Below are 25,441 nucleotides of genomic sequence, written 5' to 3'. Positions count from 1 at the left end.
AGAAGCTGCCCCGGGGAAATGGGAGTGGGACAGGTCTTACTCAGGCCCTCCCCATATCACCTGATCCTACCATGCCTGGCCAGCCTCAGGGTGATTGCTTAAGTGAATTACTGTGTGCTGTGGAGACGTCTCTCTGCCCCACAGCCCGGGGCCACCTCCCTGCATGGCTACACAGTCACAGCCCACAGACCCATCCAGGCCAAGCAGCAGCTGTCCTCACAACTTTATTGACATTCTGCTCAACAGAGACCTCCAGATTTTGTCACGCTGACAGGCTGGGAAGCAGTTTAGCAGAAGCGGCTGGTATGTGCCTGAGGGACACCTGGCACTGCAGCAGGATGACAGACAGGCTGAGAGCCAAGGAGGACTTCCGGGAAACAAGGTCTGCTGAGGATGTATAGAGGACCATGTACAGAGGATATGTCCGGAGGCAGAGCTTCCTCTCCCGCCAAGTGCTCTGTGTATAGAGTCCAGCCATTCCCAGGAGACAGGGGTAGTCCAGCCAGTCTCAAAACTCCAGGGCTGCCAAACAGTGTGATGGGAATGGATGTCGACTGGGGGGTCTAGGCCCTCCCACTCACCCAGCCCAAGACTGGGTAGGGTGAAGGTCTGCATGAAGCGCCAGCAGCTTGTATCTCCATCATACTGTGCTCCTCCAGAGCCCCACGGAAGGCTCTGGACAACGCATCTGTCCACCTCCACTTCCTCAGGCTGTCTGCAGAACCGGCTCTGGGATACCAGGGCCCAAGATCCAGCTGCAGATCAATGGGAGCTCACTGAGGGGACCGCAGCCCAGCCCGGGGTTTAGTGGATCTAGGGCTGGGTGTCGACCCTGTCCTTAAAGCTCTGTAGCAGGGCCACCACATCCACATTCCCAGCTGCTTCAGCCTGTGAGGGAAGAGGGATCTGTGGGGACTACCTGGACTCCAGCACCCAGAAGCCCAAGGCCCTACCCATCAGGACTAATGCCCCACCCTGGGGACTGATAGGACACACCCCATAGGTTAGGTTGATTCTGAAGAAAATATGTCCCTAGGAGGGACAGACGGCTCCTTATCCAGGATCTGGGGACCCTTAGGAGGACTCCAGAATGGGGTACAAGAGGTAGGCACTGGTCCAGGATCTGAGGACCTTTAGGGGGCCTCCAGAGTGGGGTACAAGAGGTAGGATCTGAGGACCTTTCGGGGGCTCCAGAATGGGGTACAAGAGGTAGGTGCTGGTCCAGGATCTGAGGACCTTTAGGGCTCCAGAGTGGGGTACAAGAGGTAGGCGCTGGTCCAGGATCTGAGGACCTTTAGGGCCTCGAGAATGGGGTACAAGAGGTAGGCACTTACTACTTCCAGAGCACAATGTCCATCATAGTCCAGCTGTTCTAGGTCAGCCCCAGCCTGCCACCATGCCCTCAGGCCTTCGCTGTCCGCCCTGGATGCCAGCCTGAGGGGGGCAGGGAGGCAGAGGGAAGCTGTCAGAACCTGCTGGGCCCCTCAGCCGCCTACCTTCTGTGTGTACCCCTCCCAGTGCCCCGGGTCCTCTTACAAAGACTGCCCTAAACAGCTGATCCAGCAGCACCCAGCCCTGGGGCAGGAGTCCCAGCCGCAGGCGGCCTGGAGTCTGGTTTCACCTATGGGGTGTGACTGTGACTCAGGTCAAGGGCACAAGCGAGCACACACACACACACACACACACACACACACACACACACACACACACGCATCTGTGAGCAAGCACATACCCACCCCCTGCCAGTTTCACATTTCACAACACAGACTTTGTGACTTGTCTGGCCCGCCTCAAGACAGAAGGAAATACCGACAGCCAGTAGCTATAAAAGGGAACCCAGGAGGTGCAGGGTCCAAAGTAGCCCTGAGCCCCAGGAGGCTGTAGGAGCATTCTGATTGGGGGAAACTGTGGGGGTCTCTTTCCCTGTAGAGGAAGGTTGGGGTGGACAGCCTTGTCCTTAGACAACGTTTCACTCTCCCATGCTCTGTGTTTCCACTCTGAGAGCCAGGGCCCACCCTGGGTGAGCTGGGGACAGAAGAGACCCGTGTCCCTATGACTCCTTTCTGTTCAGGAAGCCACAGTCCCGGGCGGCACTGTATAATTTCTGAGGTGGATCATACTGGAAGCACCCCCCGCCCTCCCCATTCACCTACACTGGTTCCCCACACCACAGCCCAGCCAGCAGCTCAGGTTATCCCAGCCCCAGTAAAGCAGGAGCCCTCCAGGATGGCTGGCTCTAGATCCAGCTGTCTGTGTGCAGCCTCAGTTTCCCCATCTTTCACTGGAGCCAATAGGTCTGCCTGGGTGCAGTCCTGAACCAAGCTACCCCAGAAGACCCTTCAAAGCCAGCCAAGGCCAACTTCCATCCTCCTGGGCCTCCTTCCTCATCCCATTGTCTCTGAACCACCCTTATCCCACCGATGTAGTGGGTAGCCATCCCAGCCTTGGCCTGCAAGTTCCAACCCCCACTGAGGCTTCGGTAATGGTCACGCCCACAAGGCGGGGCTGAGGGAGGAAGCTGAACACCCAGGATCAAGAGGAGAGGTCTCTCTTGGTTCTGGGACCCTGGACACTGGAGGTAGAATGAGCAGAGTTCTCCAGAGAACACCGCCGGACTGCGCCATACCTTTGCCAGACCCTACAACCTATTTCTAAGTTACCCCACAAAATAAACCTCCCTTTTAACTATGTGGAGTGGCCTTAATAATTTCACCAATACACCATCGTTGGGGAAGGGGTGCAGTAAACAGCACTTTCCTCCTGGGATGCTGCAGACCAGTCCAGGGACCTGAGACTGGGGCTGGTACACTGAGGATGTCCCGACAAATCAGTCTGAGGTCTCACGACAATTACCCTGGACAAACAGACACACCACTGAGAGCCCCCAATCCCCACTACCACCCATTGCCACAGCCCAGATCTTCTCCTCTCTTTGCCTCATGACAACCAAGCCCACAACACACACACAGTCCTGCTGATTGTTCTGTGGGGTACTCCTGTGACTGGGTTTGAAGGGGGTACTTCTGTTAGCCAGGCCACTTGGGTGTGGGCTCCCTCCTCAGCCCCGCCTGGCTGACCTGACCCTCCCAGCAACCCCATTGCCTTCCTGGACCCGAGACCATCACCCACAGATAGAGGTGCTCAGGCCATCACCTGCACAGTTCGGTTCCAACGTCCTCCAGCTCCTGGGGAGATAGGCAAGCCCCAGCGGCCCGCAGCAGCCGAATGACGTCCTGATGCCTGCCATGAAAAAGTGCTGATTGTCAGTGTGGCCTAGACCCTGCTGGCTTCATTCAAGCCTGGGGATGGGAGGGCAGGGTCAAAAATGCCCATCCAGATACCCATAGCCTAATTCCAGATAAGGACTATCCCTTGGTTCTTTGCCCATACTATGGTGCCATCTCAAGGTCCATGGCCTCCATTCACCCAAGGCACCTTCACAGGATATCCAGGGCCAGAGGCTGTCCCAAGTCACAAGGTGCTAGTCGACTGGCTGAACAGCTTTGGGCAAACTGCGAACCCCAGGTGGTCTCCCTGCCTAGCTGGAAACAGCACCCCAGAAGACAGTCTCCGACCCTCAGCCCATCAGCCCCCACTGGGTCACACACCTGAAGTGACCTCTCTGGTTAGGCCCAGGATAGGCTCTGGGGCAACCAAGTCAGTGCCCCAACTCTGCCCTTGGATATAGGGTGGGAATGAGTTATGGCACACAAACATGAAGAGTGGGGTCTGGTGGGCCCTGAGCCATTTCCTGAGTCAATCAAGCTGAGCCAAACCTGGAGGGGGTGCTGCCTGCTGGGACAGGGGATTCAGAAGGGCTGAGGTACAGAGCCTGCCAGACCTGTTCTGAAAAAAAAAAAAAGGCTCAGCCTCACACCCCCACCCAGGGGTCTCACCAGGGAAGGACCAGGGCTGCACACTGCCATCTGATATCCCTGACCAGCTCACAGACGCCCCTCCCTCTCCTCGCATCCCAAGGTCTGCAGGCTGTGTGTTTCGAGAAACCCAGGAAAAGCTGATCTGGGGGAGACAACTCTGCCAGGCCAGTCTGTCCCACTGCCACGGCATGCCAAGCTGCCTCCACATGTACTGGCAGTAGAGGAGCCGGGAGGAAGCACCCAGCACTCCATACGTGCCCTCTGCACCTGGTGCCGCTCTCAGCTCTAGGACAGGGACACCAGTCACACAGTGTGGCTTAGCCGTCCTGCATGAGACTGGAGAAGCTAGCAGGCGTGAGGGCACCCACAGGGCCCCATCTCCTTTCCCTCACAGGCTGTTGGGTAATGCGTAAACACCCACTCTCTTAGCATTTCCAGGGCAGGGCTTGTCCTGCCTGAGACTGTCAGGCAGAGCTAACTGGAGAGGATGGGTGAGCGGGCAGCCCTCCCAATCATGCAGGATCATCCTTCCATGTGGCGTGAGAGCCAGTCAGGGACCCCCCCCCCCTCAGGACACCTGTGCCTGTCCCAGCCCCTCTGCCAGATCTTGGTACACATGGATGAGTGGGGGGTCACCAGCAGCTTCTCATGCTTTGTCAGTGGTATTCTTTCCAAGACGCTGCTAGCATCGTGAGGCCATCTCCTCCATGAAGTCCTTCCGGATTGCTCCACAGAAATAGGCCTCCCTCACTGGCCCTCTTCATGCCCCAGCTGATCTTTGCTCACACCAAACAAGTATCTTCTCTCCAACTACCCTGCCCACATACCACCTGCCGTGCCCAGGCCCTCAGTACCTGCCCCTCACGGCCAGCAGGAGTGGGCTATGGCCATCTTCATTGTGGGCATTCACATCCACAGCCTTCTGCAGCAACATAGTGACCACCGAGGCATGGCCTCTCCGTGCAGCCACATGCAGTGGGGTCTGACCACTGCAGTCCTTCAGGCTGAGGTCTCTGCCCTAGGGGGACACAAGGGCACACAACCTCAAAAAAGGGCTAGGCAAGGTCAGGTGGGCCACACAGAGGACTGGGAAGGATGAAAGGGGGTCTAGAGACCCACCCCACCCACTTCCAGCGAGGCCCTCAGGAGAGCATGTAAGCCCACTGCCCAGTATGGCTTAGGAGAGTCAGCATTCTGCCCACGTGAGCAATGTCCCACCTGCTGGTTTTGCCCCTCAGCAGGGGACTCACCTGCTCCACAAAGGCCTGCAGAGTGTCTAGGTCACCAGCGTGAGCTGCAGCCAGGGCCAGGCTGGACATCAGGACATCCTGCATGGCATCAGCCTCCTAATGGGAAGGCAATGGCAACATGGGCCGCTGCCATGCTTCAAGGCCCTGAGTATTGACGGGTAAGAACAGACAGTGCCGGCAGTCCCCTGACTATGTGAGCCCCATTTCTCCACACACCGGGGCAGGTGGTCTCGCTACATGAGGAAAGCGCCAGAAAACTGCCCCACTGGAGGGCTCTGGCAAGAGCCTCATGCCCACCCACACACCCACCTGTGTCCATGCCCTGGTTCCCTCCATCTCCTGTCTATGAGACCTGCTGAAGGCTCCCCAAATCAGTTTGAGGACAGTCAAGTCATTCCTGAGAATGGAGCATGGGAAATGGAGCAGCCCCCCACTCCCATACACCCCCCAAAAGGGATTGAGTGCACAGGTGTAACATTCCTGAAAGTGCTACCACCCTAACACTCAGTTGCCCAGGGGCTCTCCAAGGCCCCAGAAGGACTCCAAGGTGCCACTTTGTCCAGCGTCCATGGCTGGGTTAATCACAGCCTTGTGATCAACTTCTGGTCAGCTGGGCCCTAGAGGGATTAGGAACCTCACAGAGTCACCCTAATGACAGGTCACCGCCCACAGCTGCATGGAGCAATTAACCAGCTGGCTCATAAGGCAGCTTTGCTGGGGCCACGTTGGGCTCCTGGGTCCTCAGCTGCCCCACCCCCTCCAGGGTCTAAACACTCAAGTACTGGGGCAGAGGGAAGGGAGATGAGACCACATTCCAAGGTGCAGGTGTGGGGCCTGGAACCCCCAGCTCAAAGTCCTGAAGAGACCCCAATCACTCCTGACTATTCAACACCCAGGACAGACAGCAACTCCACCTTGCTTAGGCTCACCCCAGTCCAAGGCCCAGGCCAGGACGGACCTGACCCTGCTGGCTGCCCCCAGTTCTTTTATCTCCACGCAACAGACAGGTCCCTTCCCCAACTCCACCTATGATCCCTCCTCACCATCCACCCCACACCTTCCTCCTGGTCCTTCTCTTGTGCCAAAGCGACAGTGGCAGGAGATGGCGGGTCCCGCCATCCCATGAGGGTGTTCAGGCCCTGCCACTTCCACACACTACAGCCAGTACCTGGCTGCCATTCAGACTGAGAAGCCACGATACCCTGCAGCCCAACATGCCATCTTGCAGCAAGGACTGGTGCTCATCTGTTTCAGGCAGCGTCATCTCCCCACGAAGATTCTTGGCCAGCAGCTAGAACAGGACATGACGCTGGTGGGCTTAGCCAGCACTGGACCAGGGAGTTCTGACCAGCTGAGAGAACCTGGATCCCCAGGGCAGGGAGATGGGCCTGACACAGGGCTGACACACACTTCAGTGTCCCACCCATACAAGGGCTTAGTGTGACCCCACCAAACCCCAAAGAAGGCTAATGATGCCCTCCCTCCCTACAAGCTCAGGGTTTTCTAAGGCCTCAACCAGGGTCTGGCAGCCTATGGGCCTGGAGCCCTGTGAGTCTGAGTGCCCCCTGGGATGGAGGAAGCAGGACAGGGTGTCAGGAGCAGTGGTGGGGGTGGGGTAGGGGGGACAGTGCTGAACTGGTACTCAGAACCCAAGGCTCCCCAGAGAAGGATAAGGGTGTAGCCTGGATGAACTGGGTCAGCACTGGCCCTGTCTTCCCACAGGGAATTCCCCTTCCACTTCCAAAACATAGACACAAATACTCCTTCTGGCCTTCCCAGGAGCCCTCGGGAGTCAGCAGGCATGCATGTGCACACAGAAGTGCTCCAAGACCCTGTAATAGTCCCAAGGGTGTACACACCTTCTTCCGGTCATCCAGGCTCAACCCTGGCTGGCCTAGCACATAGGACAGTTTGGCCAGGGCAGCCTCTGATGTCATGTCGAAGCCTGAGACAATGCCAGCTCCTGCCATGGCCTGTAGGAGGGACAAACAGGCCAGAGAAGGAGGCTGGTTCAAGGACTTCCCCTGGCTAAGGAAGGGCAGAAACCAGACACACATACCATCAAACTGCATTTCCCCAGGCCCATTCTCTCCCCCTACCATGCCAGATGCATAGTCCGAAGTCACAGCCCCCTGAAGGCAATGGGTACAGTTGACAATGATCAGGCCTTGTTCAGATGCCACCCGCAGCTCCTGCAGTAGGTCTGGCTTGGTGGGCCCATTCCCAGAGCCGAAGGTTTCCATGACCACCCCTTTCAGTGGGGGCTGCAGGAAGGTCCGGACCTGTGTAGGTAGGACACGGGTTGGGGGAGCTCTAGCTGGCAAGAGCAGCCGTGCTTGTCCTAGCTTCCCAACTGTCCGACTGCCCTCTAAGGGTAGTCTGGCTCTCTTTGCCTATCAGGAAAGCTGAGCCTTGATATTCCCCTACCCCTCCAGTGTTAGCCTGGAGGGGCAGGGCTCCTGACAGATGGAGGCCCACAGACAGGGCCCTGCCCAGACTCCCCCAGGCTGCACAACTCCATTCAAAGGACAGAGGACAGTTTTGTGTCCACCCAGAATCCTGTATAACAGGTAAGGGAGGCACCAGTCACCACAGGAACAGCCGGGACCTAGCAGCTGGTGATAGGAAGCAAGGGAGGGCCAAAAGCATGACAATACGAGGCACAGATCCAGCAGGGGTGAGGCAGGAGGAGCACAACGGGCCAGCCTGGGCTACATGCTAAGACTCCATCCATAAAGAAAACAGGAACAGTGGAAAGCAGGGTCCTGAGGCCACTCCCACAGGTGTTCACAAGCATCCTCGAGGGTCCACACAAACAAGCCCACATTGGGCTCAGGTGCTCACCTTGCACCTTCAAGTCGGCTAGACTTCAGCTCAGGAAGAGCCGAGCGCAGCTGAGACAGAAAGGTGCCCAATGGATAGGCTGTCATGGTTTGCAGACCTTGGCCTGAGAAAGGCCTGGGTCAGAGGGAATGAGTTTATAGCACCAGGGAGCCCCAGGAGGCATGAGAGCATGGGAGCCATGGAGAGCACTGGAGGGCAGTGGATTCTAAGGTTTCCCTACCAGGGAGGCGGGAATCCCAGGATAAAGGCGCAGCAGGCCCACACCACGCTCCATACTGCTGTGCACCACCAGATGGTCCTTCCGGCTGGCCTTCCGTACCAACTCGCGGTTGACTGAGGACAGAGAGCAAGTGTCAAAGCTGCAGGTCACAGGCAGCTGAGGCCCCAGACTGCCTCCAGTCTTTCACGCCCACCCTCTGCCCATTCTTCCTCCAGGAATCAAATCGTTTCATCCCTGGTCTCCCTCAGGCTGATGCCAGGCTCCACAGCAAGCCCACGGCCTGGGAGGAGGTGTCAGGAGAAAGATCAATAGCCAAGCAGTGGTAATGCAGGTGGTGACTGGAGTCATGGGGCTGAGGGTTGGGGATCATGGCTAACAGGTAAGGAAGAAGGAAAACTCACAGGCAAGCCAGACTATGCTGAAGAAGGGTGTATGTGGTAAGAGCAGGCACTCCAAAGGGACCAGTATGTGCTAAGCCTGGAGCAGCAGTCAGCTGGTCCCAGAGGAAGTCCAGGCCACAGCCCCTGACAGACAGCTGTTGTCCTTTTGCTGGATACTGGGGACCTCCTATGTCCACTGACTATCAAATAAATTAATTCATCTTCTCGACATAAACCTTCAAAGGAAGACTCCCTCTAATCACCCCCAAATCCTGAGAGCCTAACAGTGCCCATCATCCCTCTCACACCCTGGCTGGGTAATGGCAGAATCCCAGGGCAGGGGAAGGAAGAGAGAGGTCGGAATTTGGGGGTCATCATCCCTTGAACAGAGCGGGGACCTTCCAGGGGAGTACCTTGTCCACAGGGTCAAAGGCCACTGTGAGGTCAACACCCAGGCACTAGCCATGGACAGGAACAGGCATGGCAAGCTATCCCTTGCACCTCATGAATCCTGGGCACACAGAAGCCTCCAGCCTGACAGAGATGGGATGTTGGTAACTTCCCTGTACTAAATGGCACCAGGGATCCTCTAATTCAGCTCAGGAAATCTAAGTCCTGGAGAGGGGAATGGCCTCCAGGAGCTATGCACTGAAGCCAGGCACAGAGCCAGGACCAGATCATAGATCCAGAAACCCCTCCAAGCCCGCCCACATGCTGTCCTCCTGACTCTAAGTGGGGCTCGGGGGTCATCAACTCAGGAGGTCTGGCTGCTGTGTCTGCCAGCGCAGTCACATGTGATAATCAACTGGACGATATTCCGGACACACACTGAAGGGTGGGGTGTGAGGGAGGGAGGGAAGGAGAAGCAGGAGATGGAGCAGGGTCCTCACGCAGCAAACTGCCCACCCTTCCAGCTTCAGCATCTATCAGCTGACACAATGGTAGTGTGAGATGTCCTGTAATTTAGGGCCGTGCATCTCAGCTGCACCGACAGATAAGGCAGGGTGTAGTGGGTAATTGCCACCACAAGAGTTATGGCTCCAGAAGAGGGTTGCACAGAGACAAAGGACCACCCTATGGACAGCCACCCTCCTTATGAGCCAGGGAGTCTCTTCTTAGAGTCCCTAAGTCCTCCCCATAGGGACTCTGGGGACGTAAAAGCAACAGTGACTCAACCTGGCTGCCATCTCAGCCCTTTAATAGCCCCTGCTCTGTTCCAGGCTGACAGACCTAACCTGGTAGTCAAGTCTGCCCTTAGCCTGGGGGTTCAAAGTGGCCCAGCTGCTTCTAAGGCAGGGGGCTCCCATTTACAGGGAGGGCACTGAGTTTCATGTGCCTGTATGTCAAAGGCATGGCATAAGACCCCAAGCTAGTGGGCAACAAGATCAGCAGGAATGACCCCTCCCGCAGCTCCTCTCTCTGGTGGGCTGGGCGGGTTTCCCAGCAGAGGCAGAGCTGAAGGAAGGAGCTAGGCGTAAGGACGAGGAGCAGGGGGGTGACATAGATACACAGGAATGAGCAAGGCCAGCAAGACCTCGCCGACCGTCCATAGTGCGCCGCCCCCAGTGTGCACCATCCCCAGTGTGCACATCCCCAGTGTGCGCCACCCCCAGTGTGCACCGTCACCAGTGTGCACACCCCCAGTGTGCACATCCCCAGTGTGTACCGTCCCCAGTGTTGTGCGCCATCCCCAGTGTGCGCCGTAGCCAGTGTGCCGTCCCCAGTGTGCGCCATCCCCAGTGTGCGCCGTCCCCAGTGCCAAGTGTCCCTGTGCCAAGTGAAGAGCAGACTGCCCAGCTACAGTCTCCATCTTGTCTGTCACCAGGGATGGTTCCCTGCTCCCCTCATGTCTTAGAGGATAAATGAAGAGTCATCAGCAGCCTGCGGGAGGCCACATCACATAGATCATCAGGGCTCTGTCCTGGGGATAGCTGGCAGGAGCCCCAGTAGCCCTCCTCAGCCACGCCCTGAGCAGAACCCTAGATTTCTCAACATGAGATGTCAGAACCGGCTGGGCAGCCTGACAATAGCAAGAAGGCGAGGTGCAGGTTCCCACACACCCACACACGCAGAAGGGTACATCAGGATATTGGGCTGGCACTGGGGGTGAGCCTCAGCTATGGGCTAGGGAAGCTACTACTGGGCAGGGCTTGTACTCCAGTGTCCCGGCACGGCAGAGGTTTTTAGATTCAGGGTGAAGGCCTCTCTGCCCACAGGAGACACTCTGAGCCCAGGTAAGGAGTGACTCAGGCTTGGAGAGCTTTAGGGCAGGGCCCATATTCACTGCTCCTCCTCCCCGGCCACTAGTGCCACCCCCCAGCATGGGCTAACAGCCAGACCACCACAAGCACCATCTAATGCAGGCTCTTCCAACAAGGCTTCGACAGGTCCAGACGCCAGATGACAAATGGACCTCTGCCACCCCAGAGACCCTGGGACGCAGGCTTGGGTTGTTCACTGCCTAGAAGATTCTGGGTGAATGGCAGGAAAAAGCATGCAGGTGGGAACCCAGATGACCTGAGCCCCTGGAGTTCTGTCCGAGAGGGGAAAGAGGAGGCTTTTAGGAAGTAGCCCTGGCCTCTCCAGGTTCTCCTCCTCCTGAACCTGGACAGCTCCTAATACACAGGAAAAGAACCAAGAACAGACACCTGCAGGTCCCAGCAGCGCTGTGTCCCACCCACAGGATCTGCTATGCCCAGGCAGAAGCATAGTGTGGGTGAGAGCTGCCTCCGCCCTCCTAGAGAGCTGGGGCACTGCCAATCATCCCAACAGACGAGAAGAGCTGCTTTGCCTCTAGACTAGCAGCCCGACCTGACTGTGCTCATGGAGCCCAGCCCTACTAAGTGCAAGACCCCCAGATGGAAGCTTGGCCCTCCCAAAGCCTCCTCAAACAGGTCTTAGGCTAGAACCTCACAGACAGTAGGTCAGGGACCAGAACCTAGGCCTGCATCTCAGTTACTGGGTAGATCTGGGTGCTCAAGAACCAGGCACCAGTGGTCAGTGGTGCACCTGCCCTAGGTTCAAGCCTCCTCTACACCTGGATAGGACAGGCCAGAAGGACCAGGAGGCAGCTTCCCTGATTTCAGAGTGACAGCGGCCCTTAGCATATATATCCAACATGGAAAAGCTGGGGGGCCACTAGAGTCAAGGCCTGACTGGCGTCAGGCCACCCCCACTTAAAGTAAGGAGTTCCTAAGCCCCATGGGAAATCCAGGACTGGGACCTTCTGGGACTGACTCCTAAGAGCTATGTTCCACCACAAAAAGCTAGGTTCTGAGAAGGACCAGTGTGTGCAGCAGAGCCACAGACTGTCACAGAGAGGAGATTCTCAGCTAGGGGTCATGCACCCACAAGAGCCAGACGCCCCAGCTCTGAGCCTGTGTTCACCACAGAGGTTTCTCACCTCCACACAAGACCCTCAGCCAGCAGACCTTGCTTTCAGACCCCCTTACTTGTAACATCTGCACCCACAGTGGCCAGAGGCGGGAGGTTGGGGGAGCAGAAGGCTGCAAACCTCCGAGCGTCCACCTTGGTTGTCCGATTGCCCCGAAAGAGCTGATTCTGGAAGAATAGGCAGACCTGTGGAGGGCGAGACAGCAACTCAGAGCGGGTCCCCTGACATCCTCCAGCTCTCCCCAACCCCACCACGAACACACCAAACCTTGAAGGTAACCAGCAGGCAGGGCCCTTCTAGCCAATACTACCCAGTGAAGGCCCCAGTCCTCTGGGGCCCTCAGAGCCTGGGCACTGAATGGACACATATGGCTTCAGGAGGCTCTGGTTGTCCAGCCAGGGCTTCTCCACGGGTGCTGGTGACCTCAGACCACATGGACAAGGAGCCAGTGTCTCCAGAGACTCCTCTGGGGTGAAGGAGGTTGGGGGCCACCTTTGACCTGCCTGCTGCTCTTTCATAATGCCTAACCCTAACACCACCCATCTCCAGAGACTGCTAAAAGACAGAGCGGCTTCTGGCCTGGCCTGTGAGAGACAGGCCTGCCTTTCTTCCTGTTCTGCCAGGTGAGACAGGAGCTGCTGAGGAGGACACAACAGACTCCATAGTCTAAGGCAGGCACAGCCCATTTTCATGGACTTATACATGTGTATATAACACAAGTGTACAATATCTACAACATAAAACCTGGCTGCTGGCTGGGCAGTTATGGCACATGCCTTTAATCCCAGCACTCAGGAGGCAGAGGCAGGTGGATCTTAGTGAGTTCAAGGACAGCCTGGTCTACAAAGTGGGCTTTCTGGCATTCACCATCCCACCCTCCACCCAGGCCACTCATGTCACCAGGCCAGATACCTCAGGAATGATGTACTGGCCAGCCATGAGCAGGGCCCCCAGCAGGTTCTCACGGCCATCGTTCCACAGTGCGTGGATAGGTACCTGGGGAGAGGGCGGAGAGGTGGCTGAGACCTGAGAAGCCAGGACACACCCAGCTCCCCCACTCTAGGCAAACCCCTCAGGCCCAGGCAGGGAGAGGAGTTGAGGCAGGCATAGGCGGGGTCTGGGGAGAGCTCGCCGACTCCCGGGGCCAGCAACCACTGGTATTCCTCTGACCAGACCGTCCTAGGCACCTTGACCTCTCCATCTGACTTCCACAGAAATGAAGTGACCAGTAGGCACCCAGCTCCAGTTTCAGCCCCCAGTCCAGATGCCCCAAAGTACAGCTCCCTCACTACCCTCAGAGCTGTGAGCCAGGCCGGGGCCCACAGTGGCAGCTGGGTGGACTGTGACAGAAAGTCCCTCCTGAGGCCTGCAGCAGCTGGCTTGCCCCTTCACTGCCTAAGTGTACCACAGAGTGTGCCTGGAGTGGCTGAGCAGTGCCCACGAGGACACAGTGGGCGGGACTGCTGTGGGATATGCAGAGGCCAAGATCTTCAAGAGACTCTGGCCGAAGGATGGCCAGTCAGTTGTCAGGGCAGGGCCTCTGGAGGGAGGTTCCTCCCATGGTGCACAAGTATGGGAGAACCTATGAACACTGGACCTCAGTTTCCCCCCAAAAATAATAAAGGTCAGGGATGCTCTGTCATGGACCTTCTCAGAGTAGGGCGATTGTACTGTGATTTTCTGGGAAATGGGCGAGACTGAGCCAGGGCAACAGAGACACCACCCCCAACAGCATCTGGCACTCTGGTAAGAGTCTCCCAAGGGGGACAGCTGAGCACTCTCCTGCCTGGTAGGACTCCCCCCAGACTGTGCTCAAAGTAACCCCGATGCTGGATTCTTGTACACGGGCCTTGGTCTCTGCCTCACGAGGGATTCCGAAGGGCCTGGGTAGGACTGTTCTGACGGCCACCCGTAAGTAACGGAAGCCCAAGTCAGCCTTAAACAGAGCCATTTTCCATGGCATTCCATGGACCTTGGTTTGGGGGCAGGTGCACCAGGTTAGGGCGAGAGGATGGGACATCATATGTGAGGGTCGCCAGGGACAGCATCAGAGAGAAGAGGAACAAGAGGGGCTGAGGGGGGGTCTCCCCCACATACTGCTCTATGTGCGTCTACCATGCTGACTATTAGGTGGTGGTGGTGGTGGGTGGCAGACATGAAGCCTGATAGAGAGAAGAGGGAGGGAAGAAAGCCCCGTGTGGCAGAGCTGTAAGGGGCGAGATTCTGGGTACTCTTAAGGCCTCAATGGACAAGCCCTCCAGGAGCCTGTGGGTCTCCAGTCACAGGGATGAGTAGGAGATCAGCAGGAGTGAAATGGCCAGGTAGAGCCACCACCTAAAGTGTCTAGACACCCTAGTTGGCAGCACACAGCAGGCATAAGGCTGGAAACAGGTATCCCAAGCAAGAAGCCTGGGGGTGGCCAAGGTCTGGCCCTGTGGCCTCTGGAGTTCTCTAAGGACTGAGAACATGGGACACGTTACCTGGGCACCAGTGAGGACGACTGGTTTCTGCAGGTTTTCCAACATGAAAGAAAGCACCGAGGCGGCGAAGGCCATGGTGTCCGTGCCGTGGATGACCACAAAGCCCTGGTACTGTGTGTAGTGTCTCTGTTGGAAAGGATGAGCTCAGGGCGGACCAGGTCTCTCCACCACAGGCCTTCTCCCAGGAACATGGCTGTAGGCAGGTATCTCCTCACAGGCCATGAGAGAGAGGAAAGGCCTGGGATGCTGGCAGAGGGCTTGGTGTGATACTATTTCACCTCCCCCTGTAGGCTAGACTGCCTGGAGTCCCCTGCAACTTGCTTTAAACAATGAGGGAATGTGGGTCCCAGGGACTCTGGGCACTGCTAGGAACAGCTCTACAGACTTTCAGCTGGTGCCTCCCAGGAGCAAACTGGCATGCTGGACACCTCTACCCATCACTTCCTGGTGGCATGCTAGCCTAAGTTGTGGCTGCTAAGACCTTAGTTCTGAGAGCTAAGAGGCTCTGGCCAGAACCTCGACTCACTGAACGACGAAACTGAGGAACTGAGGAGTCTGGTGGAGCAGTGTGCCCTCTGCTGGCCCCATGAGGTACGGTTGCTTAGCTTCCCGGCTATGAAGAGCTCCAGGCGGTTGAGTTAGTGCTGGGAAGACCTTCATGAGACAGAGATGTGACCTACCCTGCTTCATGACAGAGGAGCACCATCTGGACCTAGCCTGGAGACCCTGTCAGTCACAAGTGAGGAAGAATTCTCCGGGCCACCACAACCTAGTCTGGGAGAGCCCACTAATGGCCTGGTTCCTGAAACGGGCAGCTCACGGTTGTCAGCAGGGGCTGCAGTTGACAAGAATGTAATGTGACTGGGGCTGGTTGGAGAATGTGGGGCCCAGACTGCCCTATTCAGAGTAGCAGGGGCTTCTCCAGGGAGGTAAGTCAGAACAGCTGTGGCTGGGCCTGCACCTGAGAGCTAGGTCTGGGACCATGGGAGAAGAGGAAATCCACAGAGAGCAGCTCCTGGGTAAAGCAGCTGCCCTTGATGCTAAACTACCAGTACCAGACACTGCAATGGAGGTTCTGATGCTAAATCCACCGAGAGGCAACTCTAAGGCTGTAATTTTGGGGGTGGGTCAGGCCCACAAAGCCAGTCAGCCCCCACATGTCCTACCTCAATACTAACTGGAAAAGGTCAATAGTATGAGCAACCAGCCTCCGCCTGCATTACAGAAGGGGCCTCAGACTGTGCAGTGCGTGGCCCTGGTCCCAGCACTTTCCTGAGGCTGCCCTGCAGGTTACTGTCAGGTCTCAGGTGACAGACAGACTCTCCCACAAGCCCATAGTCACTCACTTGCCCAGTGCTTCTGCAGGGAGCTTGCCCTGCCCCCCAGTCCCACCCACAGTCAGCCCCTCCACACCTTACCCTTACCCTTCCCCGTAACCTCCCCCTGCCCACAGGCCACAGTCCCACCTTCCAGTCCAATCCAGCCTTCTGGCCCCACCCACACTCCACAGCCCCACCCATGGCACACAGCCCTGCCACACTCCCACCCTCTACCTCTATGGTTTGGGCAATCTGAACCCACTCAGTGATGGTCATGTCACTGGAATCGAAGAGTGGCTGGCACTCCAGCACCGTGTAGAGGATCCTCTGGTCAGGACTGGCCGGGCTGCAGGAGGCAGAACCTGTCTCCCATTCTGCCTTTCTCCTGATCCAAAGTCCCACCTCCACTGCCCTCTGCAGCTAGGGTGTGAGCGGGGCTGTGGAGTAGGGGGCACTGGGATATGGGCGGGGCTGTGGAGTAGGGGGGCACTGGGATATGGGCGGAGCTATGGAGTAGGGGGGCACTGAGGATATGGGTGGGGCTGTGGAGTAGGGGGGCACTGGGATATGGGCGGGGCTGTGGAGTAGGGGGGCACTGAGGATATGGGCGGGGCTATGGAGTAGGGGGCACTGGGATATGGGCGGGGCTATGGCGTAGGGGGCAAGGCATTGGGGTGTGGTTGGGGCTGTGCCTGGCAAGGACTCCTCCCCGCTGCATATTGAAGGGGCTTTGTGATAAGTGTGGATGGGCTCCACCTCATAGGCAAGTCTCCCGCCATGTGTACAAGCCCACCCTCCCTTCCACCTGGAGTTCCCAGGGACAGAGACTGCCTGCATCTCCAAGAGGCAGACAGGCTGGCTGTGAGTAGTGTCATTTCTTACACCAGTTCAGACCAGCTCATGTAGAACAGAGATCTACCTCAGGCAGCCATGAAGGGCATAAGGTAGTCAGGGGCAGTGAGGATACATGAGACAGCCATGCTGAAGAGGGAGAGGCCCCCCGAGTCAGCCCAGGCTCTTTTGATAGCTTTGGTACCTAGACCGGGGTATCCTCACCATGCTTGTTAGGACTTCCTCTACTCCTGCCCCTGCGGGCTCAGCTTAGTGGGGAGGAGAGGTGGCAAGGTAAACAGTGAGCCCAGGCACACTGCAGTGCACATGTCCTCCTCCACTCCAAGGTGAAGGCCAATTCTAAAGTCCAGGAACTCAAGAAGTGTCAGAAATGTCTCATGGCTCACATGGAAGTCCCAGGACACCAGAGGCCATGCCCTCTGGCTCTGGCAGGACCTGCCCATCCTCTCAACCCCAGGACAGCTGCACACCATCCCTGCCTCAGAACCCAAAAGAATGTGTACTCACGGCAGCACCAGCGTATCCTCGGGCAGGTGGTGGGCCTGGGCGTACTCTTCATCGTGGAACATGGGAAGCGTCCTCAGGACAGCAGCCAGGCCTCTCCCAGGTAGCAGTACTGCAGGCAGAGTCCAAGTGGGGTGTGGGCTCAGACCGGGCCATAGCGAACTCCCACAGTCAAACACCCTTCCCTTCCTCCTGGGTGTCAGGCCCTGGCAGGGGCCAGGCGTCAGCTGAGCTGGACAAGATTCTTAGAGATGTCACAGACTGGGAGGGCTGGGCCTCAGCTGCCACTAAGACCCCTGGGAACTTAGGTAGCAGTTTCATCTGGAAGCTTCGGCATCATCCTCTGGAGCACACACACACACACACACACACACACACACACACACACACACATACCAGCTCTTCAAGGGCCAACTTGAGACAACCCTTCTAGGAAGCCATCTCTGGTGCCCAGGCCATAATACCCTTCCCATAAGCTCCCTGACCAGCTCAAACGCTCCCAGAGGGTATGGACTGTGTACAACTCCTCCACAGTCCAGCTCAGGCCCCCTGTCCCCGTCCCCTAAACAGAAGAGCCAAACACACAAGCGTCCAACCCAGCCTGCAGCATTAGGAGGCTCAGAAACCCGGATGTAAGGGAACACTGTGAACCCTGCTCCTAAGACACCCTAAAGGGCACGGCCCTCTGGCAGAAAACAAGTCCCAGGAAACGAGCGAAGTCCCAGCTCCGGTGCTGACCTCTGCTAGCTCTGTGACCTTGGGCAGGTTGGGTAACCTCCTCAGGCAGTCACTCTACCAGTCCCTATATGAGAGCCTCCCCTCATGCCCGGTCCTTGGGCACAGCAGGGAAGACAAAAAGGTCCCCCAGAGAAGCACACGAGACCTCAGGAGGAAGAGGCAGTGGTGTGTCCGTCCTGGGTATCACCTGGTCACAGCCACAGCCTCTGCTGCCTAGATCCTTTCCTAATGCTGCATCACCATTGCCAAGACCCTGGCCTTCGACGGCCTGCTCATCATTTCCCAGCATCGGGTGTGCCTGCAGCATCGGATGGGCGTGCTGTGCCTGCAGCATCGGATGGGCATGCTGTGCCTGCAGCATCAGATGGGCATGCTGTGCCTGCAGCATCGGGTGGGCATACTGTACCTGCAGCATCGGATGGGCATGCTGTGCCTGCAGCATCGGGTGGGCATACTGTACCTGCAGCATCGGATGGGCATGCTGTGCCTGCAGCATCAGATGGGTATGCTGTGCCCGCTGCCAGAGGTTCTGCAGCCAAGCCCTGACAACGGGAATCAGTCTCACATGCTGCAGGCCTAGGGACCTCTGTCCACCGGGCTCATTCCCAACTATTACCCTACGCCCCATCTTCCAAGCCAGGCCCCCTTCGCCTCTTCTCTGATCACATCTGCAGAGCCCCTTTGCCATGAGGCCCCATACTTACAAGTGCTGTTGTAAGGACATGACACTTCTGAGCACCCTGGGAGGATCCCCTATCTCCGGTCAGGGTCAGCGGGGAGCAGGCTTTCCTTCCCCCACACCACACCACACCTGAATCAAGCTGCCAGTAACTCGCCCCCAAACGTGCAGCCGATGCCGAGGAGCACCAAGACGAGGCCTGGGCCCTGCAGCACCCCTTAAGCAGCCTGCAGACCTACCGGCCTCAGTAGAGTACCAGACTCCAGCCAGGTTTGATGCCTGCACCAGCCAGATGCCACCGGCCATGGTAAGCATCCGGCCTACCACCTAACCAGAGGCCTACCTTCCTCAAGTACTCTTGGCTGCGTCCTTGTTCTTGGGGTAAGTATAAGGATAGTACCACCTCAGCACTCCAGCCAGCCCCTCCTCCCATGGGACCATCACTCCTTTCCCCTGCCCAGCTAGCCTGCAGCTCCAGCTGCTGCCTGCCAGCCCTTCCCTGCTGCCCGCTAGACCTCGTTCTTGAGAACGTGGGCAGAAGTAAAACACAAATCAGACGCGCTTCCATGCCTCCCAGGTGCAGGTCAGGAGCCCTGCAGACTCTGGAGCTGACAAAGCTGTTCCCCACCACTGCATGCCCCCAGGTTCGACAGGCATCCCCTTATCTCCGACACGCCCCCTGGCCTGGCGCAGAGTCCCTAAAACGTATCGGGTGTGGTTTGCTGTTGCTGTTTGCTGCTGGGGCTGTCGCTTGTGGAAATGTTTCATGGACAGAAAACAGATGAAGCCTGCATGTTTAGTCAGCCCCAAGAGCCTCCAAAGCCACCCCAGGCGTGGCCAGGACATCAGCCTGCCTCCACATGCAGGGGCCACCCAAGCCAGCCTGCATCCTAGTCCAGAAACCTGTGCCATTGGTCTGTTGTGACAAGGTTTGGGGAGGTATTATTATATCAAGTATCCTGTGAGGGAGAGACGATGCCAGGCTTTCCAGGTGGCTCTAAAGGCCACCTGTGTGTCCCTGTAAGGACAGGTAGGCAGGGGAGTGGTACACATGGAGGTCACCCAGCAACGTGGCACACAGAATGGCGGTGTTGTCTTATTATAGACAGGAGGAATGTGGTCACAGACCACATTCTGGCAGCTACCAGAAGGTGGAGGGCAGGAAGCCTTCTCTGTCAAGGCCTTGAGACTTTAAACTTTGTCTCCAGAAAGAGGGACGGACCCTGAGCTTTCAATGCTGGTTGGTTGGCAGCCTCAGGATGCCAAGACCTCCACTCTCCATTTGAGTTCCCTGACAGCAGACGGCACTGGAGTATCCATAGAAACCTGGCAGTCCACCGTCAGGGAAGGTGAGGTGGGGGTGCATTTCGGTTAGGGGTTGATGGACAGACACATCTGCAAGGCAAAGTTCTTCTGTCCATGTTGCCTCTGACCATGGGCAATGGCTCCTGGGGACATTTGGCATACTGTACTGAGGTAAGAGTGGACTGGACTGAGGATGTACGGATCTTAAAGCCCCGCCTTGAAGGGTGGCACCTGGGAGGCATCAAAACTAGCCAAGAGAAAGCTATACTCTCCTATGCTTTTTTTTTTTTTTCTGGAGAGAAACCACAAACTTGTTAGCATGTGACAAGGCGTGTGTGTGTGTGTGTGTGTGTGTGTGTGTGTGTGTGTGTGTGACGGAAACAGCCAAGGAGGACAGGAGACAGGAGCTTCCCAATAAGCCCATTCTGGGTTCCATAACATTGTTTTAAATTAGACTTTGTTGTGATCCCCTTCAGTGTTCTAATACTGGCTTTCACTCCCGACTCTGATTTTGTAAGCTGCCTTCTTTTCCCGTGGAGGGCACCCCCAAAGCATACAACCCTGGGATACTGAGTCCCACCCTACCTGGGACCACCTCCTGGCCTGCGCAGCTGCCACACTGGGCATCATCCCAACTGACAAGACTCTACGGCTGGGGCCAACTGTGACCATTAGGCAGGGGTAACTTGGCTACTCCTTGCAGAAGCTCAGCCCCCCTGTGGTGGTTGCAAGAAATGGCTCCCAAGGGCAGCAGGCAAGAGGCACCCTAGCTAACACAGGATGTCCTTGGGTGTCACCGATGCACACCTGGCTCTAGGCTTGGGGTCATTGGACACATGTTGTTTTCTGACTTGTGACATTTCACAGAACCCTGAAAGGGGTGGTGAAGAGGTCAGCCATGCTGTCACCTCTGCCCTCTCCTACCCTGGCAGGTCTCGTCACACAGTGTTGGGCACTGTTTACCAGCAGGCACATGAGCTGTTTCAACAGCGACAATCTAAACAGCTTCTCTGTAGCGGAGGCCACCACTCCCACTTACCAGGGGCCAGGACCCACGTAAGCAGGGCCAAGCTGGTTAATCATTCATGCCAGTGGGGCCATCCAAGGCAGGCAGGGCCTGTAGCCCACGGCTCAGCAACCCCCACAGCAGGGCACAGAGAGGGCTGGGGCATGCCGGAGTCTCAGGTTTCAAGCTTAGGTTATTCCCAGCTTGCCATGCCTTGGGTTCTGCTCCATTCCTGAAAACCTTTTCCCTTTACAGAAAATTGAGGTGCCAATTCACATCTGTGTATCTGGAGAACGGGTGGCTTCAGCCACACCTGAGGCAGACCCAAGGCCCAGCACTGGCTACTCATTCACGTGAGCAGATCCTGTTAGGGGGTCATCAAAGGCCAGACCTCTTTTCCAGTTCTCCCTTGTCCTCGGGGGACTAAGCCCGGGGCTCCCTAAAATTGTTCTGATGAGGGAAAGGTCAGTGGCTGAAGGCTGTGGGGTCCCATGAAAGCCTGGCTTTTCTAGAAGCAGCTGGTCTGGGGAGCAGAGCCCCCACCTTCGAGCCAGAAGATGCCATCCTGGGAGCTGCCTGCACCTCTGCCAGGGGTCTGAAGACTGCTGGCCCGCTCTGAGCTCCTTGGATGGGGTGTCTGCCACCCGGAGGAAGGGTCTTCTAGCACAGGGTAGATGCCTGCCAGTCTCCATCTCTTCCCAGGCCTTGCAGACCCCAGAGCATGGAGCAGGCTCCTGAGGGTCTAGAAGATCTTTACACATCTGAAAACCCACACCCCACTGCTCCTAGGTCTGGGCCATCAGCATCCTTCACTTTCCTGACCCATCATGCCCTGCTGCTTCTTTAGAGAAACAGCACATGATGACCATACAGGGGAACATCCAGGGGGGTGTGGGGCACAATGTCACCACTGGTGGGACTGTGGTAAGAGTTCACTTGTCCCTTAGCTTAGGTCATTCCAGCTGAGTTCAACAGGACTGAGACTGCCTGTATGTCACGCCTAGAGGGGACGCAACCAAAGATGGGACAATGTGGTGGTATTGTGTTCCCCAAAATATTGTGTGTTCCCCGAAATAAACATATCTGGGGTCAGAGAGCAGACAGCCACCAGAACAAAGCCAAAAATGGTGGCTAGAAAATGGGAAGAGTAAGCCATAACAGAAGTTGGGCGGTGGTGGTACACACCTTTAATCCCAGCACTTGGGAGGCAGAGCTAGCCAGATCTCTGAGTTCAAGGACACTTTAGAAGCAGCTAAGCATGGTGACCCACGCCTTTAATCCCAGGGAGTGGGGGCAGAAAGAAAAAGGTATATAAGGCGTGAGGACCAGGAACTAAAGAGGAAAAAGCATGTAGTTAGTTAAGCTTTGGAGCAACACAGTTCAGCTGAGATTCATGTGGAGGAGGACTCAGAAGCTTCCAGCCTGAGGAAACAGGATCACCTGAGGAACTAGCAAGGTGAGATAGCTGTGGCTTGTTCTGCTTCTCTGATCTTCCAGCATTCACCCCAATAACTGGCCTCGGGTTTGAGTTTCATTAATAAGAACTTTTAAGATTCATGCTACAGGACAAGGCCGCAGAGCATGGGTCCCTCATTCCCCTCTCACCCTGCTGCTCTTGGTCTGGCCACACCTTCTCCTGGGTCCAGCAGCCACTTCTTTCAGGAGCCTGTGTTCTCCAAGGAGCCCACTCAGGGCAGCCCCCAACCCAACGCAACAGCATACACTGTACCCTGGGACCCACTGGCAGTAACTGGCCCTCCAGGATTCCGCTCCTTAATGGGTGGTATTAATTTGTCCATCACTCCAGTGAAGGCCAAGCAGACTGGCCATGGTCCCACTTGCTAGTGGGGTGTCCTCAAGGGCATTCACCAGGGTGTCCCTACCAGAGACAGCAGGATGTGTCAGAGGACAGTCTTCAAACAGCCTGGATGACCTTCACCCTAGCCCAAGCTGCTTGAGGACAGTCCAGCTTGGCCCTTGCCTTGGGAAATCTAAGGGTTCTCTGCAGGGAGAGAGCAGGCAAGCACCTCTCTGCCTGTGTCCCTCCCTAAAGGAAGTAAGCATACCCTAAGGGCGTTCTTTTACGGGCTAGAGGTTGTGGAATGTTCCAGCATCCTTCCCAGCGCCCTGGGCACAGAGCAGTCTTCCCAGCTCCCTCTTCTGTCCTTGTGGACACTTCAGGTCAGGAAGAGTTACCATGCCCCTTACCCTTTCCAGGGTCCGGGCTTCAGACTCCCAGCCACCAGAGGAGGAAGCATGTCCCCCTTCCCCCTCGCAGGAGAGAGCCCTGGGGCACCCAGTGGCCAAGCCCTGAGGCCACTCTGGCTAGGGCGTGGGTACGCTGACTCACCGCCGCCCTCGCTCCTCATGCCGATGGTGCCGCCGGTGTAGATGGCCAGCAACCGCCGCTCAGGTCCGGCAGCGCGAGCCATGTCTGGGACAGCAGACTCCTCAGTGAGGACCGGGCCAAGGGCAAAGCAAGACTGGGAAGCGGTGAGGCCTTCAGGGTGGGGCTTACTGGAGGCCTGGGGCTCCTCTGGTTGGTGCTGGCTGAAATCCGAGGTAGGGGCTGGACCTCGGGGTGGAGGAGGAGTCGCCTTCAAAGTAGAGAGCGGGACACTTGTAGAGTGCAGGAAGGATGTCTGCTGGGGATGGGGCTGAACCCATAGTGGGTGGGGCCTCATGAATGGGGCGGGCTTTCTGGGTTTGCCTCACCTAGTTCCGAGGCCAAGGAATTCCAGAATACCCAGTCAGGGCCACTCTTCCGCCCTAGCAGCCCCTACAACTCTAGAGACCCAGCATTGCTGTCTAGACCCTTACACAGACTCCCTGACTTTCTTAGGGCCAGGCTGAGCTAGTCAATCTCACAGGAGATTAGCACTCACTTGTGATCTAGGGGTACCAGGAGGACAGGGAACTACAGGTGCAGGCTCCCAAGAGTTGTTGAAACCCTGGTGCAGAGACAGCCCACCCACTATGCTCCTGGAGCAGATCCAGCCCTTCACAGGGAACTGAGCACTGTCCCCAGGAATGTCCCCTATAGACTGCCTTAGGCAGAGGTGAGGCTACCTCAAGATGAGATGATGGGATATGTTCTCCTGCCTATGAGAGTTCAGATCCCAGAGGCAGTGGCAGGTTCAGATCCTTCTGGAATCCCTTTGGGGGACATGACTTCTTACTGTGCCCTTGGTATTTCTCTGAATTTGAGCACCCAAACCTAACCCATGATAGCACCCCTGGAGACCCGACATACTGATCTGTCACCCAGGATGTGCCCCGCCCTGTTAGCACTCTGGCTTGGAGTAGGCCATCTCTGCCGATATCCCAGCTCTGAAGTTAAACCCACACAGGAACGGGGTGACTCAGCTGTTACAGCGGTCCTCACTCTACAGCCCGGCTCTCAGTCCTCTTCGTCCATTTCCTGCTGCGGCATCCTCTGACTCGGTCAGATGTCTTTAAGTTCCTATTCTGGGGACTTAGCTCTTGTCCTTCTTGAGTTTGCCTTCCAGTGACAGGATAACAATAGATAAAATGCTATAATGGGGACGGTGGCAGCTGTAAACAGGAGGACACAAAGAAGATGGTAATGATTCCACAGGTAGTCAAGCTCTCCATGAAGAGCTGCCATGATGGCGGAGTCAGGGCAGAACCTGCAGAGGACAAACATGCCAGGCAGTGAGAGCAGGTGCCAGGGCTAAGGCTAGAAACAAGCATTGGTGAATTTTTTGTTTTGGTTTTTAATCAACTTGATAACAACTTTTAACAACTAGTGTTATTTGGGAAGAGGGACTCTCAACTGAGAAAATGCTTCCATAAGATTGGCCTGACGGGCGTTTTCTTGATAGATTGACGTGGGAGGGCCCAGCCCAGCCCACTGTGGGTGGTACCACTCTTGGACAGGTGGCCCTGGGTACCTACCATAAGAAAGCAGGCTGAACAAACCATGAGGAGCAAGCCTGTAAGCAGCACCCCTCCATGGCTTCTGCTTTAGTTCCTGCTTCTAGGTCCCTGCCTGGAGTTCCTGCCCTGACTTTCTTTGATGATGGACTGGGTTGTGGAGCCGAATAAACTCTTTTCTCCTAAGTTATTTTTGGCCATGGTGTTTATCACAGTAATAGAAACTGTAACTAAGACACAAGGTAAATCCATATAATGTCCACACCAGTGAGGCAGGGGCACTCAGAGAGTGAGCTCACTGGCTAAAGAGGGATCTAGGGGACACTCTAGATCCTTAGTGTGACTGACAGGCTCTGCTACTGTTTGGGGAGGCAGATGCAAGAGTGAGTAGAGGGTGGGGGGCTCTCAGGAAGTCACTGCAGTAGGTTGAGGACCTTTGTTAGTTGAGAGGAGCATGAGCAGAGCGTGTGCCAGGAATGTGTGCTGAAGCTTGGAGTGTGAGGAGACAGTCAACATTTTCCAAACTGTGACAAAAGACTAAAGAAAATCAACTTATAAGGAAGGAAGGTTAGTCAATACGGTATAACCCCAGCATGCGGGAAGCTGAGGAGAGAGGATTACAAATTCAAGATCAAGCTAGGCTACAAAATGAGACCCTATCTCAGCAAAACCTGACTGGCCGTGGTGTGGCATGT

At 56.5% G+C, this 25,441-nt stretch overlaps 1 protein-coding gene across 4 annotated transcripts; it reads right to left on the bottom strand.

The window, feature by feature from the left end:
- Positions 1–221: 221 nt before the first annotated feature.
- Aspg (asparaginase) lies at positions 222–23,468 on the bottom strand. 4 transcript variants are annotated; one of them, XM_036206531.1, is made up of 15 exons: positions 23,200–23,468; positions 17,125–17,233; positions 16,000–16,111; positions 14,447–14,572; positions 12,879–12,962; positions 12,025–12,151; positions 8,193–8,305; positions 7,228–7,410; positions 6,988–7,101; positions 6,297–6,419; positions 5,129–5,224; positions 4,733–4,896; positions 3,154–3,240; positions 1,335–1,434; positions 222–755 (listed from the first exon to the last, which is right to left on the bottom strand). In XM_036206531.1, exons 1-15 carry the CDS (start codon positions 23,279–23,281, stop codon positions 564–566), a joined length of 1,812 nt encoding a protein of 603 aa, XP_036062424.1. In that variant the 5' UTR covers positions 23,282–23,468; the 3' UTR covers positions 222–563. The 4 variants fall into 4 exon arrangements, with proteins under 4 accessions (XP_036062424.1, XP_036062427.1, XP_036062425.1 ...); XM_036206532.1 differs by having other exon boundaries at positions 688–888; XM_036206533.1 differs by lacking the exons at positions 222–755; positions 1,335–1,434 and adding an exon at positions 3,777–3,846 and having other exon boundaries at positions 3,187–3,240; positions 23,200–23,348.
- Positions 23,469–25,441: the final 1,973 nt, after the last annotated feature.

Source organism: Onychomys torridus, chromosome 14 (genome assembly GCF_903995425.1).
Source record: "Onychomys torridus chromosome 14, mOncTor1.1, whole genome shotgun sequence".
Taxonomy (NCBI): Eukaryota; Metazoa; Chordata; class Mammalia; order Rodentia; family Cricetidae; genus Onychomys; species Onychomys torridus.
Note: the sequence above shows the minus strand (reverse complement) of the source record. Positions and strands in the feature narration are given on the sequence as shown.